Source organism: Nerophis ophidion, linkage group LG20 (genome assembly GCF_033978795.1).
Source record: "Nerophis ophidion isolate RoL-2023_Sa linkage group LG20, RoL_Noph_v1.0, whole genome shotgun sequence".
Taxonomy (NCBI): Eukaryota; Metazoa; Chordata; class Actinopteri; order Syngnathiformes; family Syngnathidae; genus Nerophis; species Nerophis ophidion.
The window spans coordinates 12,980,431-12,999,484 of record NC_084630.1 but is presented as its reverse complement, the minus strand read 5'-3'; the positions used below and the strand labels follow the sequence as shown (position 1 = coordinate 12,999,484).

At 38.9% G+C, this 19,054-nt stretch overlaps 1 protein-coding gene and 1 long non-coding RNA gene across 8 annotated transcripts in view; both read left to right on the top strand.

Annotated features, from left to right (window-relative positions):
* Positions 1-19,054, top strand: part of add3a (adducin 3 (gamma) a) — a 328,092-nt gene that overhangs the window by 273,089 nt on the left and 35,949 nt on the right. For 5 of the 7 annotated variants that reach the window (XM_061880493.1, XM_061880494.1, XM_061880495.1 and 2 more), the window contains 4 exons: positions 1,319-1,423; positions 2,494-2,580; positions 3,324-3,347; positions 3,867-3,987. In XM_061880493.1, coding sequence (XP_061736477.1) covers positions 1,319-1,423; positions 2,494-2,580; positions 3,324-3,347; positions 3,867-3,987 — 337 coding nt within the window. The remainder of the gene's footprint in view (positions 1-1,318; positions 1,424-2,493; positions 2,581-3,323; positions 3,348-3,866; positions 3,988-19,054) is intronic. The other 2 variants (XM_061880498.1, XM_061880496.1) reach the window with 1 other exon arrangement.
* Positions 4,000-16,740, top strand: LOC133538746 (uncharacterized). The gene is made up of 3 exons (XR_009803097.1): positions 4,000-11,528; positions 15,067-15,142; positions 16,060-16,740. It is a non-coding gene; the product is annotated as an uncharacterized LOC133538746 (long non-coding RNA).

Genomic DNA, 19,054 nt, shown 5'->3' with positions numbered 1-19,054 from the left:
GGAGGAGAAAAAAAGTTCCTCTTTTCCGTCTAATACCACATGAAAGTCGTTGGTTTTGGGCATCTTATTCGTCCAGCTTCCATATTCGTTTTTTTATACACTTTACAAGAAATACATTGGCGGCAAACTCCGTAGCTTCTTAGCTTGTTTGCGCTGGCTTTCAGAGACTCTTATTTTGTTAGCGCAGGCGCGATGGCGCGGCGCTTTTATTGTGAAGACAGGAACTGTGCAATCAGTCTTTAGGCTTTTGACGGGAAGTACGGTTGAAATAAAAAGTGTCTTTTTTCCTTTACACTTTTGATTGATTGATTGAAACTTGTATTAGTAGATTGCACAGTACAGTACATATTCCGTACAATTGACCACTAAATGGTAACACCCCAATAAGTTTTTCAACTTTTTTAGGTCGGATTTGACGTATGGAGGTCACGTGACCGCCTGGTTTTGTTTGACTGGTCCAACGTCATCAGTGACTGCATGTGATTGGTGAAACGCAGGCATGCGTAGTTCCTACTTTGAATGCGTGTCTGACAAAAACAAAACAAACAAAGCGTGCATTAACAGATCGATAAAAAAAAAAGCAGCGAGTAGCGAGCTTAGTGTAGATAAATGGAGCGGAGTAAAAGTAGCGTTTCTTCTCTATAAATATACTCAAGTAAAAGTAAAAGTATGTTGCATAAAAACTACTCTTAGAAGTACAATTTATCCCAAAAGTTACTCAAGTAGATGTAACGGAGTAAATGTAGCGTGTTACTACCCACCTTTGATTGGTCCCCGTTGGGGAAATTCATTTTCACTGCCGTACGTTTAAACATATAGACATTACACATCACAAAACCAAATTAACAAAAAGACATCATACATGACCAACACATTCACAGGCTTTATCAGACGGGTCGGCCGGGCCTGCTGTTAAGGGCGGCTATAGCTGCAGGGATAAGGCTTTCCCTGAGGCGGGGCCCTCCGGAATTTGATGGTTCTGTACCTGCGCCCTGATGGTAGTGGCATTATGTATTTGTGTAGCGGGTGACTGATATCCTGGACTATTGTGTTTGCCAGTCGAGTGATGGACCTGTGGTTTAAGTTTGAAATGTTGGGTGTGGGTAGGCCGATGATTTTAGCTGCTATGTTTGTAATGCGTGTGAGTTTGGTCCGGTTGGTTACAGAAAGCATGTACTGTACAACCCTAGTACTGGGTATACCTGAAGTCAGCTGGGATTGGCTCCAGCTTCCCAGTGGACCAGAGTAGATTAGACGGTTTATAAAATGCACGAGTAAAAGAAATTTTAATCAGTATTCACCTTCTTTCCATACACAGTGGTTAAAGGCCGAGGAGACAGGAACCCCGATCCGGATTGAGGACCCTAATCAGTTTGTCCCGCTCAACACAGACCCCAAGGAGGTGCTGCAAAAGAGGAACAAAGTGAGTTTAAAATTTCACAATCGGGAATATTGAGCATCTTGAAAGGTCTAGATCAGTGGTTCTCAACCTTTTTTCAGTGATGTACCCCCTGGGAACATTTTTTTAATTCAAGTACCCCCTAATCAGAGCAAAGTATTTTTGGTTGAAAAAATAGATAAAGAAGTAAAATACAGCACTATGTCATCAGTTTCTCATTTATTTTACAGTGCAAAATATTGCTCATTTGTAGTGGTCTTTCTTGAACTATTTGCAAAAAAAGATGTAGAAATAACTAAAAACTTCCATCCATCTTCTTCCGCTTATCCGAGGTCGGGTCGCGGGGGCAACAGCCTAAGCAGGGAAACCCAGACTTCCTCGAGGCGTTCCCAGGCCAGCCGGGAGACATAGTCTTCCCAACGTGTCCTGGGTCTTCCCCGTGGCCTCCTACCGGTTGGACGTGCCCTAAACACCTCCCTAGGGAGGCGTTCGGGTGGCATCCTGACCAGATGCCTGAATCACCTCATCTGGCTCCTCTCGATGTGAAGGAGCAGCGGCTTTACTTTGAGTTCCTCCCGGATGGCAGAGCTTCTCACCCTAACTAAAAACTTGTTGAAAAATAAACTAGTGATTTAATTATAAAAAAATATTTCTACACATAGAAGTAATCATCAACTTAAAGTGCCCTCTTTGGGGATTGTAATAGAGATCCATCTGGATTCATGAACTTCATTCTAAACATTTCTTCACAAAAAAAAACATCAATACTTATGGAACATGTCCACAAAAAATCTAGCTGTCAACACAGAATATTGCATTGTTGTATTTTTTTTTTTCAGTTTATGAACTTACATTCATATTTTCTTAAAGTATTATTCAATAAATATATGTATAAATTAATTTTTTCTATTTTTAGAATATTTAAAAAAAATCTCACGTACCCCTTGGCATACCTTCAAGTACCCCCAGGGGTACGCGTACCCCCATTTGAGAACCACTGGTCTAGATTTTAAATGGTACGTTTGGTTGTAACGTAGCATAGCAGTTCCCAAATTGGCAAATATAAAATTACAATTTGACGTCCCTTTTGGCAGATTAGAGAGCAGAACCGGTGTGACGTGATGACCTCGGGACCTCGCTCTCAGCACCTCGCCGGCATCCCGGTTGATCAACCACGACGGGTAAAACTCAAAAACACACTTGGATCTGTTATAATAATACCACATTCACTATCGCCCTACATGTCCAGGATGTACAGTAATCCTGCACTGAGACCTAAGTCAGCTGGGGTAGGCTCCAGCTCAAGATGTAAAACCCTGAACACAATGAAACAGTGACTGAATAAATTAATTAACAATGAGTGATGATATTTGAATGCTAAACAATTGTGTCTTTTATTAGACACTCATTTTTTAGTAACACTTTTTAGAATGGGGAACACATATTCACCATTAATTATTTGCTTAATAACATGCAAATTAGTAACATATTTGCTGTTAATTAGTCATTATTTAGTACTTATTGATGCCTTTTTCTGCATGGCTTTACCAGTAAGCCATTAACTACGAGTCTTCCCTTAATAACTTCAGAATTATTTCTTATTAGTAAACCTAACCTAATATGTTCCCCTCGTGTCCAAATAACTCTAAATTAAATATTTGTTACTTTAATAAGCAACTAATTAATGGCGAATATGCTCCCCATACTATAGTGTTCCCCTTTATTTATTTATTTCCTGAAAATGACAATAACAGTAATAGTTTCCACACTTCAATGTTCCGCCCAGATAAGACAGTGGACAGTTAGTAATACCTTGTGGCCACCAGAGGGCGCTTGGTGATCACATAAATCGTTTTTAACCTAATACAGAAATACATACAAATATTAATGTTGACTTTCCTGTGATTGGTATCTTGTGTTGAAGGATCTGGTGCAGATAAACATTCTGGTAAATACCCACAATTACAACTATTTCATGCTTTTTAATTTAACTTTTATAATTTTTTTGACCACCTTTTGGACAGTTTGGTGTCACAGCACAAACAGCATGTTTTGTTGGACACATAAAGACATTTGCATATGTTGTATCTGATCATCAAATCCTGTCTATATTGTTTTAATCGGCCATTGATATGTTTTTGTACGTTTTAAGCATCCAAAGGTACAGATGTGGTTTGTTTGCATGCATTGTCATGACATTTTGTTTCTGTGTCTTGTTTCCTCATCTGGGTTAAAGATGTCGGGGCATACAAAATGTTCCTAACTTCAAAAGAGTCTAGTTTGAGGTGGTTTGCACTATTTGATCTCTAATAGCCACAGTGAAAGATTTGTTTTGTTTTTTTTCAGTGTGCTTTCTTGTCCGTGTGTGTTTATTCTTTACTGTGTGTTCTTGTGCAAAAAGAATCTTTTTTTTTTTTTTGGCATAATTTTCCTTACTGTGTCTGCGTTTTTTGTGTGTCCTCTGCAGCCATACGTGCCCACAGAGGAGGAACAGATGGCCCCGCAGCCTCCCAACCCTTTCAGTGAGCTGTCCGAGAAAGAACTGGAAGAGTATCGCAAAAACGTGGAGAGGAGGCAACTGGGTCTCGGTAGGGGGCGAATGGAAACACACACAAACTCATCTATTTGTCGATTAATTCATAACATAGACTCAATGCTTATAAATAGGTGTGTCCTGACCTGATATTAGCACCGGATATCGGTCTGAAAAAACAAATATTGGTTCATGTTGCATGTAAAATGTCTGATATAACCTTCGATAAAAGTAGTCGTGCAGGCTGTTTACTTTTGCAAAGCTGGACAGACAGTTAATAAGCAAACAGTCGGTCTTTTCTCGTATTTTAGTGAAGTAATTTAGAAAAGGTAAACATAGTACACTATAGGCTATGAGGACCAAGCAGCTACACAACAGCCAAGCACACAATAGCTCTCAAGCTAGACACATATAATAAGTGTCTGTAATTAAACAGTATTGCAGTCTAAAACAGTACATTTGTCAACATAAACCGGTATCAAATAATTATTGTTGCATATAACAAAGTCTCCAAGGAAAAAGCCTATCTGGTAAGAAATGTGTCCGCGTCATTCTCACTACGTCATGAGTGTAATGCGCAATGTGTTGATTCTGGTGGCGCTTACTGACCTCGAAGCAATTTTATGTGGAACACGGTGTAATAATAAGTGTGATAGCACAGGGAGATGCCTGTTTTTCAATAAATGATGCTAGCAAGTAAGCAAGCAAGAAAAAAACTCTGATGTTTCATCGAGAATATTGGTAATTAGACACGCCGTAAAAAAAAAAAAAAATCGGTCAGATTGTTTTGGTACGACTTTGGTAAGCTACAAAGCCGCATCGCTTGTTGGATTTTTGGAGTATTACGGCTACCATAGTCAGACGTACTGTGCTTCACTATATGGTAGGGGTGTAACGGTACACAAAAATGTTGGTTCGGTACGTACTTCGGTTTAGAGGTTACGGTTCGGTTCATTTTCGGTACAGTAAGAAAACAAACAAAATATACATTTATTGGTTATTTATTTACCAAATTTGTAAACAATGGCGTGATCCTTTTAACATTGGGAACATTATAATAATTCTGCCCATGTTAATCCACATTAAACTGCCTCAAGTTGTTGCTTAGATTAAATAAAATAACACAACTTTTCTTCTACATATAAAAAGTACAACATTAAACAGTTTCAAGTAAACTGGTCATGCTTAATTTATTACAGCATTGGGGAAGCCTGTAGTTGACTTTTTATTATGTAAATGTTATATTTGTATCAACATATGATAGCAGGGACCCTGCCATTCAAAATTAGGCTGCTACATTACTAATGATTCATGTAACTATGGCTGAAAAATAGCACAACAGCAATAGGAGCTCATGTAGGCTTTATGATGCACTTACAATATTATATACGCTATCAGAGACAAAAACTCTTCATTTAACATAATGTCCTTTTTGCTGCTTAAACACACCTCAATCAACACTGTCCGTAACACACGCACGCACGCACACACACACACACACACGCACACACCGCAAAATGAGCTAACGTTACGCTAAAAGCTAACTAGCCTTCACTTAAAGCCAGGACTGCGAGTGAGCTGAGCTGCAGTTTGTGTCTAGAAGGTCAACGGGCTCATAGTGATGTTTAGAAAGTAGTTTACTTGGAAGTGTTTAATATAACTTGGGGAGAGTTGGTTGCTCCCCTGCTAGACGCCTATCTGCTCGACGCTGAAGCGCTGACTAGATGGGCTCTGAATACGCACTGCTGATTGGTTAGTTATCGCTACTGTTGTAACCAATCAGATGGTTGTGTGGGAGGGACAATGCAGGGTGCTGTACAGGAGACAGAGGCAGAACGGAGCGGAGCAGCTTGTTAAGACTTTAGCATAGGCGGCTACTTCATATGTTCGTGTGGAACTCGTTCGGTACTCCTCCGCACCGTACCGAAATGGTTCAATACAAATACACGTACCGTTACACCCCTACTATATGGATATTATTATGGTGTGTGTATAAGGACACCTGTTTGGTCATTTATGAAACAATCTTGCCTTCCATACTTCCTCAAAACAAGCCGTGGGAAGACCGTCACCAGATTACCCATATATTGTATGGTATAAATGTACCTAACGTGCCTTGCGCGCGTCCGCCATTGTAGTCGGTGCTGCAGTCAATAAGACCATTGCTTATTCTCTTGTTGTGGGGCATGGACATTCATCCTCCGCTGTGGCAATTTCTAAGACTAAGTAGCATACAGTTAAAATATATATCCGTCAATACACTTGCTGTGAAAGCGCTAAAACTACAACAAAGATGAAGGGGAGAAAAACGGCGATGTGTACGCTAGGAAAACAGTTTCTCTGTGTTCCCTCTTACAATAACAATGTTGCTACAGCTTTGTTATTACACAGGTTACGGAACATAAATTAAGTATTTGAATGCATGTTTTAATGATTTAGAGGTAGAATTGATTGCTCTCATTTGCTACAATGCTAGCCACGTAGAACAAGCCATTTTTTACATGGTGGACTGCAAAAAAAAAAAAATGTCTTATTGTCTTTCATATGGATTGTGAACAATGGGTAAAATTTCCCCAAAAAGTGCATTTCCCTTTTAAGTAGCACTCAGAGTTGCAATTTGATAGAAAGCACCTAGAAGTAAGGCTCTACTTTAAAGTGCTCTAGCTCGATGCTAATTTACTTCTGTTTTTATTTCAATGATGTACATACTAACAGAAGTGAGTGAGGTCCTAAGGCATAAAGCGTAGAACATAATACAAGAAACAAAGGTGTTCATGAGAAAAGTACCTTATGTTTTGTGAAAATGTTTGTATAAACGGACAAAAAAAATCAAGTAGATATTCTAGTAGAAAAGTACATTACAACATAGTGATAATAAAAAGTGATAGCCATAACATTAGTCCAATATTGTTGCTATATTAAAGACAGAAGAGAGAGAACATTTTAAAAAATCTAAATAAAAGGTGTGATATTGTCTAACGCAATGTGAGTTTACATTAGAGATACCATATACATACTACCGATTAGCAATAGCAATTTTTTACATATTTGTGTTTTTATTATCAAACTTGGCAATCAAAACTACGACTAAGACTCATGTTACACTCAAACAGATGGTTAATAGTAAATACAATACTTACAGTACAAATACTTTGTAGGACTTAACAGGAGGATAACTTAATGGCAAAGACTGCTTCCTGACTATGACAACACACTGTAGTCTATACACTACTGCCATCTAATGTCTTTAAATTGCAACTGCAGGCAAAGTCTACGATATAATACTTGCAGATGGTCCTCAGAAGTGTAAGAAAACAATATATCTCAGCAGTAATATATTGTTCGTATATAAAACAATATATTACAGCAGTGACGCCCCTGCTTATTTCAGCAAGACAATGCAAAGCCACATGTTACAACAGAGTGGCTTTGTAGTAAAATAGTTTGGGTACAAGACTGGCCTACCGTAGTCCAGACCTCTCTCCCATTTAAAATGTGTGGCGCATTATGAAGCCTAAAATACCACAACAGAAACCCCGGAATGTTGCACAACTTAAGCTGTACATCAAGCACCTGAAAAGCTTCAAAAATTGGTCTCCTCAGTTCCCAAACGTTTACAAAGTGTTGTTAAAAGGAAAGGCCATGTAACACAGTGGTAAAACTGCCCCTGTGCCAACTTTTTTGCAATGTGTTGCTGCCTTTGATTTCCAAGTTAATGATTGTTTGTAAATATAAAATTACAATTTTCAGTTCGAACATTAAATATCTTCTCTTCGCAGTCTATTCCATCATATATAAGTTGAAAATGATTTGCCAATCATTGTATTCTGTTTTCATTTACGAATTACAGAACGTGGCAACTTAACTAGTTTGGGGTTTTGTACGACACTGTTAATTGAAAGTATGCATTATTATTTGATCAAGGTCATATAGGTTATTGTGTCAGTGCAAGTGTACCTAATGCAATGGTCCACAAGTGTATAGCAACGTCTCCTTTAGCAAACACAAACACACCCTTTGCCCCCAAAAGGCCCGCTTGTGTACGCATGCACACACACGTCGGACCGCTAATGCTAATCATATTAGCTCGCAATCTTTTAGGGAGGCATGGGAAAAATCAATAGCGGACAGATAGTGAAGAGGAGGGGTTAAGGTTGGGGGTCTCCTTCAATTTCATCAGTCTGCAAGGCCTGTCACCTCACATTCAGTCCTTGTGTTCATTCATGATAGTGTGTGCATATCAAATACTGTGTGTGTGCGTGTGTGTGTGTGTGTGTGTGTGCGCGCGCGTGTGTGTGTGTTTTTGTGTGTGTGTGCATATCAAATACAGTGTTAGTGTGTGTGTGTGCATATCAAATACAGTGTGTGTGTGTGTGTACATATCAAATACAGTGTTAAGGTGTGTGTGTGCATATCAAATACAGTGTTAAGGTGTGTGTGTGCATATCAAATACAGTGTGTGTGTGTGTGTTTTTGTGTGTGTGTGCATATCAAATACAGTGTGTGTGTGTGTGTGTGTTTGTGTGCATATCAAATACAGTGATAAGGTGTGTGTGTGCATATCAAATACAGTGTTAATGTGTGTGTTTGTGCATATAAAATACAGTTTTAATGTGTGTGTGTGTGTGTGTGCATATCAAATACAGTGTTAATGTGTGTGTGTGTGCATATCAAATACAGTGTTAATGTGTCTGTTTGTGCATATCAAATACAGTTTTAATGTGTGTGTGTGTGTGTGTGTGTGTGTGTGTGCATATCAAATACAGTGTTAAGGTGTGTGTGTGCATATCAAATACAGTGTTAATGTGTGTGTTTGTGCATATCAAATACAGTTTTAATGTGTGTGTGTGTGTACGTGTGTGTGCATATCAAATACAGTGTTATGGTGTGTGTGTGCATATCAAATACAGTGTTAATGTGTGTGCGTGTCCTTATCAAAACACAGTGTTAAAGTGTGTGTGTGCATATTAATTACAGTGTTAATGTTTTTGTTTGTGCATATCAAATACAGTTTTACTGTGTGTGTGCATATCAAATACAGTGTTAAGGTGTGTGTGTGTCCTTATCAAAACACAGTGTTAAAGTGTGTGTGTGCATATAAATTACAGTGTTAATGTTTGTGTTTGTGCATATCAAATACAGTTTTAATGTGTGTGTGTACGTGTGTGCGCATATCAAATACAGTGTTAAGGTGTGTGTGTGCATATCAAATACAGTGTTAAGGTGTGTGTGTGTATATCAAATACAGTGTTAATGTGTGTGTGTCCTTATCAAAATACAGTGTTAAAATGTGTGTGTGCATATCAAATAGAGTGTGTGTGTGTGATTTTGTGTGTGTGTTTGCATATCAAATACAGTGTTACTGTGTGTGTGTGCATATACAATACAGTGTTAATGTGACTGTGTGTGTGTGTGTGTGTGTGTGTGTGTGTGTGTGTGTGTGTGTGTGTGTGTGTGTGTGTGTGTGTGTGTGTGTGTGTGTGTGTGTGTGTGTGTATGTGTGTGTGTGCATATCAAATACAGTGTTAATGTGTGTGTGTGTGCGCATATCAAATACAGTGTTCATGTGTGTGTTTGTGCATATCAAATACAGTTTTAATGTGTGTGCATGTGTGTGTGTGCATACCAAATACAGTGCTAATGTGTGTGTGTGCGTGCATATCAAATACAGTGTTAAGGTGTGTGTGTGCAAATCAAATAGTGTTAATGTCTGTGTGTCCCTATGAAAATACAGTGTTAAAATGTGTGTGTGCATATCAAATAGAGTGTGTGTGCGTTTGTCAAAGTGACATATGGGGACATTTTTATGAAATTTCACCTTACATATGAGGACCTGTTGAAATATGAGGACATTTTCCATGTCCCCATATTTCCCGCAATGCTATCGTGTTCTAGACCCTCCCAGCATGTTCCCAGACCAAAAATCTCTAAAGTCTTCATTTGTCAAATTTTCAGAAAAAGTGTGTGAAAGTGTGTGTAATTTTTTGGGTCACTTTCGATTTTGCCCCTAGTGGCCATCTTTGCTATTATGACACACACACACACACACTTGTCCTCATATGTCATATGTCCTCATATGTCGTGTGGGGCAGAAACTCACACACTCCAACATTTGAAAAACATATAATCATTACAGCAATGAACATACTTTTGAAATCTAAATCAAATAACACATTTTCAACTGATCTGATGATCTCAACCTTTTTTATGTTAGTTTTATCTATTAATTTGGTTTATCTGGAGAGGATTTGGGCTAGACAATCAATAATAAAGGGATTATGGTGATGATTTAATCGGTTTGATTCAGTATTTTACTGTATTGGGCTTTTTTCTATTCTGTTGTCTAAAATACAATGCCGCACAATAATTACTTTAAATGTGCCTGAAAAAAAACCTTCAACCTTGATTGAGACAAAGGCGATAATTCAAATGGAATTCAAACTACATACAGTATTTAATATTTTCAAATGGTTACAATAGCACATGATTTTGGTATTTTTATCTTTGGGACAAATTTTGGATTCAATTGGGGATTGTTTTTGGAGGTATTCACTTCACATTGTATTCAAGATGGTTACTTCCGCCCACTGTGAAGAGTCTCGGCGTCTGATTGGTCCAATTTTCAGTTAGGCGCCGCCTGATTGGCCGTTGGATGATGTCTGATCCTAACAGAGGGCTAAATCACTAGTTAATTATTTTCCTCATGGAAGTTATACAGCTCACGTATCACACTTAATATTGAATATATATAAAAAGGGTTTTCCAAAAGGACCATTTATAATCGAAATACAAAACTTCACACACGATTTTGAGCACAACAGAGCGCTCAGTGAACAGCACTTCCGGGACCTGCATCACCGGAGGGGGACATCTATCTTGGCCACAAACCATCTTTGACAGTCTTCGGCAGCATGGTTGAATCAGGTGAGCATAAAATGGAGTTTAACGTAATTAAATAGACCAATGTTTTTTAACATAGGAAAATAGTTCATTGTAAACAACAGTTAAATGTTTGTTGTTATTAATTGCAATCAGATTTGATTTTATGAGGTCAAATTAAGCATTTCAGTTCTGGGCCAAGGCCAAGGCATTTAAATTTTTTTTTTAAAGTTGCATGGAAGATTATAAGTAGCAGTGATTGTCACACACACACTAGGTGTGGTGAAATTATTCTCTGCATTTGACCCATCACCCTTGATCACTATGCTAGTAAACCTTTTCTTAATTTTAAACAAGACAGACTAGAGTTCTTCAAATTGTTTATACTTTTTCTCAAATACAAATATGTCAAGCTGATAAGCCCTGTGGAGTAGGCATGTTACTGATATTGTTACATTAATTCTTTGTTTGAGAAGCTTCATGTCTGCACTGATCCTAAATTTAACAGTTTTTGAAGGGTTTGGTTCTTTGTTTTATTTCTGTGTCACTGACTTTTTTCATTTTTATGTGTGGATTTGTTAGGTGCATCAACACATGATATAGACATCGTGCCCAAAAGAAGAGCGAGACGTAATCCTGAGGCTGAAGCCACCGAGTTTATGTGATCTGGGTGTGACAAGTCTTGTTTTAAGGCCCAGTGGATCAATGATTGGAAAGGTATGTCTTGTTATGCATCATATCAATGGTAACTGTATCAACATCTCATTTGGATCATTTCCTTACTGTCTAATAGAGGTTGTATTATATGGCTTTAATTAGAAGTGTTTGGAATAACAGCGTTCCACGTCCCAAGAGCTAGCTTCTGTAGCCGAGGATCGGACCGCCAAGTGCCCTGCCTTCGGCTGCCGCCCAGCTCACAATGCACCCGACCTCTATGGCCCCTCGGAGTCTTGTTCACGAGTGAGGGAAGAGTGGATCGTGAGATCGACAGGCGGATCGGTGCGGCATATTCAGTAATGCGGACGTTGTATCGATCCGTTGTGGTGAAGAAGGAGCTGAGCCGGAAGGCAAAGCTCTCAATTTACCGGTCGATCTACGTTCCCATCCTCACCTATGGTCATGAGCTTTGGGTCATGACCGAAAGGATAAGATCACGGGTACAAGCAGCCGGAATGAGTTTCCTCCGCCGTGTAGGGGCGCTCTCCCTTAGAGATAGGGTGAGAAGCTCTGCCATCCAGGAGGAACTCAAAGTAAAGCCGCTGCTCCTCCACATGGAGAGGAGCCATATGAGGTGATTCGGGCATCTGGTCAGGATGCCACCCGAACGCCTCCCTAGGGAGGTGTTTAGGGCACGTCCAACCGGTAGGAGGCCACGGGGAAGACCCAGGACACGTTGGGAAGACTATGTCTCCCGGCTGGCCTGGGAACGCCTCGGGATCCCCCGGGAAGAGCTAGACGAAGTGGCTGGGGAGAGGGAAGTCTGGGCTTCCCTGCTTAGGCTGCTGCTACCGCGGCCCCACCTCGGAAAAGCGGAAGATGATGGATGGATGGTATAACAGCGGTATATGAAAACGATGTTACTAATGCTGTTACTTTTACCGGTAACGAGTAATCTAATAACTTTTATGTACGCTACAACGCTGTTACGATGCGTTTTATGTAATGTGGCATGCTACTTTTGATGTGATTGTATGTCAACAAGACAGCGTTAGAAGCACAAAAGGTTTAGTGCAGGTAATATCTTATTACTAATGAAAGCAACCCCCGGAAGTAATTACGAACACGATATCAAATAGAAAGAGGCCTCATCCACACGCAAACAAAAACATTCAACAGAACTATCTTAACTGCCACTGCTAAGCTAAAAAATACAGCTGAACTATTCTGCTATGTCTGGGCGCTGACGTCCCACTTGGCAAAAGGCACAGCTTTTTAAAGGCACACACACACTCTGCTCTCGTGAAATGTCTCTCAACTGCATATGCTAGATATTTAAAACTTTTCTTTTTCAAGTAACACATTAATTACAAACCCCGTTTCCATATGAGTTGGGAAATTGTGTTAGATGTAAATCCAAACGGAATAATTTTTTTTACAAATAATAATTAACTTAGAATTTCATGGCTGTAACACGTGCCAAAGTAGTTGGGAAAGGGCATGTTCACCACTGTGTTACATCACCTTTTCTTTCAACAACACTCAATAACCGTTTGGGAACTGAGGAAACTAATTGTTGAAGCTTTGAAAGTGGAATTCTTTCCCATTCTTGTTTTATGTAGAGCTTCAGTCCTTCAACAGTCCGTGGTCTCCTCTGTCGTATTTTACGCTTCATAATGCACCACATATTTTTGATAGGACTGCAGGCCGGTCAGGAAAGTACCTGCACTCTTTTTTTATGAAGCTGAACACGTGCTGAATGTGGCTTGGCATTGTCTTGCTGAAATAAGCAGGGGCGTACATGAAAAAGTTGGCGCTTAAGTGGCAGCAAATGTTGTTCCAAACAGATGGGTAACTTACAGATGTGTAAGTTACCCATGCCTTGGGCACTAATGCACCCCCATACCATCACAGATGCTGGCTTTTCAACTTTGCGTCGATAACAGTCTGGATGGTTCGCTTCCCCTTTGGTCCGGATGAAACGGTGTCGAATATTTCCAAAAACAATTTGAAATTTGGGCTCGTTAGACCACAGAACACCTTTCCACTTTGCATCAGTCCATCTTAGATGATCTCGGGCCCAGAGAAGCCGGCGGCGTTTCTGGATGTTGATAATTGGCTTTCGCTTTGCATAATAGAGCTTTAACTTGCACTTACAGATATAGCAACAAACTGTATTTAGTGACAGTGGTTTTCTGAAGTGGGCTTCACGGTGGCAGAGGGGTTAGTGCGTCTGCCTCACAATACGACGGTCCTGCAGTTCTGGGTTCAAATCCAGCCTCGGGATCTTCCTGTGTGGAGTTTGCATGTTCTCCCCGTGAATGCGTGGGTTCCCTCCGGGTACTCCGGCTTCCTCCCACTTCCAAAGACATGCACCTGGGGATAGGTTGATTGGCAACACTAAAAATTGGCCCTAGTGTGTGAATGTGAGTGTAAATGTTGTCTATCTGTGTTGGCCCTGCGATGAGGTGGCGACTTGTCCAGGGTGTACCCCGCCTTCCGCCCGATTGTAGCTGAGATAGGCACCAGCGCCCCCCGCGACCCCAAAAAGGGAATAAGCGGTAGAAAATGGATGGATGGATGGGTTTTCTGAAGTGTTCCTGAACTCATGTGGTGATATCCTTTAGAGATTGATGTCGGTTTTTGATACAGTGCCGTCTGAGGGATCGAAGGTCACGGTTATTCAATGTTAGTTTCCAGACATGCCGCTTACGTGGAGTGATTTCTCCAGATTCTCTGAACTTTTTGATGATATCATGGAGCGTAGATATTGAAATCCCTAAATTTCTTGCAATTGCACTTTGAGAAACGTTGTTCTTAAACTGTTTGACTATTTGCTCACGCAGTTGTGGACAAAGGGGTGTACCTCGCCCCATCGTTTCCTGTGAAAAACTGAGCATTTTTTGGGAAGCTGTTTTTATACCCAATCATGGCACCCACCTGTTCCAAATTAGCCTTCACACCTGTGGGATGTCCCAAATAAGTGTTTGATGAGCATTTCTTAACTTTATCAGTATTTATTGCCACCTTTCCCAACTTCTTTGTCGCGTGTTGCTGGCATCAAATTCTAAAGTTATTGATTATTTGCACCAAAAAAACAATTATAAGTTTGAACATCAAATATGTTGTCTTTGTAGCATATTCAACTGAATATGGCTTGAAAAGGATTTGCAAATCATTGTATTCTGTTTATATTTACATCTAACACCATTTCCCAACTCATATGGAAATGGGGTTTGTACTTAATTTAATAATTAATTACATTTATGAAAGAGTAATTCTGTTTGTAATTGAATTTTTTGTCAAGTAACGACTATTATTATTCCTTTTTAAAACAGATATTCCAAACATTGTTAATTGATAAACTGTTTTATCAGGATATGGTGTATTTGCTCTTGCATCAATTTAAAAAGGTTCTTTTGTGGTCGAGTACCGAGGGAAGTTCATCTCAAGACATGAGCGGGACAAGAGACAGAAACCCTCTATAAATATCTTTACTATTTATCTGGCATTATATGCTCATAATGTTAACAACAAAAAGTGCTGATAATGTTATAATTAATAAGTTCTAACATTATTTTTATGTGTTTTGTTGCAGACACCAACTGTTGATGTTCTATCTCAACATTCTCCAGATTCATGTGAGCGATAAACCGACTTCATCCCTCCAACAGGTTATTACTTGACTATTTTATTATCCATCCATCCATCCATTTTCTACTACCTGTCCCTTTTTTGGGGTGGCGGGGTGTGCTTGAGCCTATCTGAGCTGCATTCGGGCGGAAGGCGGAGTACACCCTGGACAAGTCGCCACCTCATTACACGGCCAACACAAATAGACAACATTTACACTCACATTCACACACTAGGGCCAATTTAGTGTTGCCAATCAACCTATCCCCAGGTGCATGTCTTTGGAGGTAAGATGAAGCCGGAGTACCCGGAGGGAACCCACGCAGTCACGGGGAGAACATGCAAACTCCACACAGAAAGATCACGAGCCCAGGATTTAACTCAGGACTACTCAGGACCTTCGATTTGTGACACACATGCACTAACCCCTGTACCACCGTGCTGCCCTATATCTGCTAAAAACTTGACACAACCTATACTTCAAAAGACATTTAATCCTTTTAACCTCTCACAGATCAGTTTATATGACAACATTTTTTAAGGGTACATCCATGTTAGTCAGTGTGGAAATAACAACTCATGTTTAGCAAAACAGGAGATGTTACAGGTCAGCAACATGAATTCTGTATGTGATCACTTGTCATGTACTCATATTGTTTGAACTAAAAAAGACTTCAGTGTGTTTCATATAAGGTCCTCATATTTTCTGAACCACATTAGTGTGTGTTACAATGTTTAATTCAAAGCTTTAAAATGAGTGTTTCAATCCAGGTCCTCATATTTTCTGAACCACATTTTAGTGAATGTTACATTCTTAAATAATAGTCTAAGAGCTAAAACGCTATAATAATCTTTACTGTTTATGTAGAATTATATGCTCAGAATATTATCAACCAAAAGTGGTTGTTAATGTTATAATTAATTAGTTCTGACATTATATTTTTGTGTTTTGTTGCAGACACCAACTGTTGGGGTTCTATCTCAACATTCTCCAGATTCAGATGTGAGCGATAAACCGACTTCATCCCTCCAACAGGTTATTACAAGTCTATTTTTACTATATCTGCTCTAAATGTGACCCAACCTATATTTTGAAAGACATTTATTAATTTTAATCTCTCACAGATCAGTTTATTTGACAACATTTTCGTAAGGGTACATCCATGTTAGTCAGTAAGGAGTTTGGAACTCATGTTTAGCAAAACAGGAGATGTTACAAGTCAACAACATACATTCTACATGTGACCACTCGTCATGTCCTTATATTGTTTGAACCAAGAAAGACTTAGGTGTGTTTCATATAAGGTCCTCATATTTTCTAAACCAGATTAGTGTGTGTTACAATGTTAATGTCCAAGCTTTAAAATGAGTGTCTCAATTCAGGTCCTCATATTTTCTGAACCAGATTTTAGTGTGTTTTATATTCTTAATTAATTGTCTAAGAGCTGAAACTCTGTAATAATCTTTACTATTTATCTGGCATTGTATGCTCAGAGTTTTATCAACAAAAAGTGCTGATAATGTTATAATTAATTAGTTTTGACATTATATTTTTGTGTTTTGTTGCAGAAACCAACTGTTGAGGTTCCATCTCAACATTCTCCAGATTCAGATGTGAGCCATTAACTGACTTCATCCCTCCAACAGGTTATTACATGTCTATTTTTACTATATCGGCTCTAAATTTGACCCAACCTATATTTTGAAAGACATTTATTTGTTTTAATCTCTCACAGATCAGTTTATATGACAACTTTTTCGCAAGGGTACATCCATGTTAGTCAGTAGGAAGTTTAGAACTCATGTTTAGCAAAACAGGAGATGTTACAAGTCAACAACATAAATTCTACATGTGAGCACTCGTCATGTCCTTATATTGTTTGAAGCAAGAAAGACTTGGGTGTGTTTCATATAAGGTCCTCATATTTTCTGAACCAGAAAATGTGTGTTACAATGTTAATGTCAAAGCTTTAAAATGAGTGTCTCAATTCAGGTCCTCATATTTTCTGAACCAGATTTTTGTGTGGGTTACATTCTTAATGAATTGTCTAAGAGCTGAAACTCTGTAATAATTTTTACCCTTTATCTGGCATTGTATGCTCAGATTTTTATCAACAAAAAGTGGTGAGAATGTTATAATTAATTAGTTATGACATTATATTTTTGTGTTTTGTTGCAGAAACCAACTGTTGAGGTTCTATCTCAACATTCTCTAGATTCAGATGACAGCCATAAACCGACTTCATCCCTCCAACAGGTTATTACATGTCTATTTTTACTATATCTGCTCTAAATTTGACCCAACCTATATTTTGAAAGACATTTATTAATTTTAATCTCTCACAGATCAGTTTATATGACATCATTTTCGTAAGGGTACATCCATGTTAGTCAGTAGGGAGTTTGGAACTCATGTTTAGCAAAACAGGAGATGTTTACAGCCGGTTTGTGCAGCGCTGTTTTCATTGATCAAAGTATTTTTTCGGTGGTCGTGTTTTTGGTACATAACTTGTAAATAGTGCGCAAATAATAGGCTATATATATATATATATATATAAATACATTCAAACCCCGTTTCCATATGAGTTGGGAAATTGTGTTAGATGTACATATAAACGGGGTACAATGATTTGCAAAGAATTTTCAACCCCAATTCTGTTGAATATGCTACAAAGACAACATATTTGATGTTAAAACTGCTAAACATTTTTTTTGCAAAGAATTTAGGGATTTTACCATCTAGGGTCCGTAAAATTATCAAAAGGTTCAGAGAATCTGGAGAAATCACTGGACGTAAGCGATGTACTGCATTAAAAACCGACATCAGTGTGTAAAAGATATCACCACATGGGCTCAGAAATACTTCAGAAAACCACTGTCAGTTACTACAGTTGGTCGCTACATCTGTAAATGCAAGTTAAAACTCTACTATGCAAAGCAAATGCCATTTATCAACAACACAGAGGAACGTCGCGGGCTTCGCTGGGCCCGAGCTCATCTAAGATGGACTGATGCAAAGTGGAAAAGTGTTCTGTGGTCTGACGAGTCCACATTTCAAATTATATATGGAAATTGTGGACGTGGTGTTCTCCGGAACAAAGAGGAAAATAACCATCCGGATTGTTATAGGCGCAAAGTTCAAAAGCCAGCATGTGTGATGGTATGGGGGTGTATTAGTGCCCAAATCATGGGTAACTTACACATCTGAGAAGGCACCATTAATGCTGAATGGTCCATACAGGTTTTGGAGCAACATATGTTGTCATCCAAGCAACATTATCATGGACGCCCCTGCTTATTTCAGCAAAACAATGCCAAGCCACGTGTTACAACAGCGTGTCTTCGTAGTAAAAGAGTGCGGGTACTTTCCTGGCCCGCCTGCAGTCCAGACATGTCTCCCATCGAAAATGTGTAGCGCATTATGAAGCGTAAAATACGACAACTTAAGCTCTACATCAAGCAAGAATGGTAAAGAATTCTACTTTCAAAGCTTCAACAATTAGTTTCCTCAGTTCCCAAACGTTTATTGAGTGTTGTTAAAAGAAAATGTGATGTAACACAGTGGTGAACATGCCCTTTCCCAACTACTTTGGCACGTGTTGCATCCATGAAATTCTAAGTTAATTATTATTTGCAAAAAAAAAAAGTTTGAGTTTTAACATCAAATATGTTGTCTTTGTAATGCTTTCAATTGAATATGGGTTGAAAAGGATTTGCAAATCATTGTATTCCGTTTATATTTACATCTAACACAATTTTCCCAACTTTTTTGTATATATATTAGGGCTGGGCAACGATTAAAATTTTTAATCGAAGTTAATCGCACTATTTCTCTTATTAATCGCGATTAACTGCATTGTATACGCAAAGCCCAATAATGAATTCAAAAGTAGTGTGTAGTGCACCTTTATTGGAATATTCTCCCACATGAACAAAAGCACCAAAACATTTGT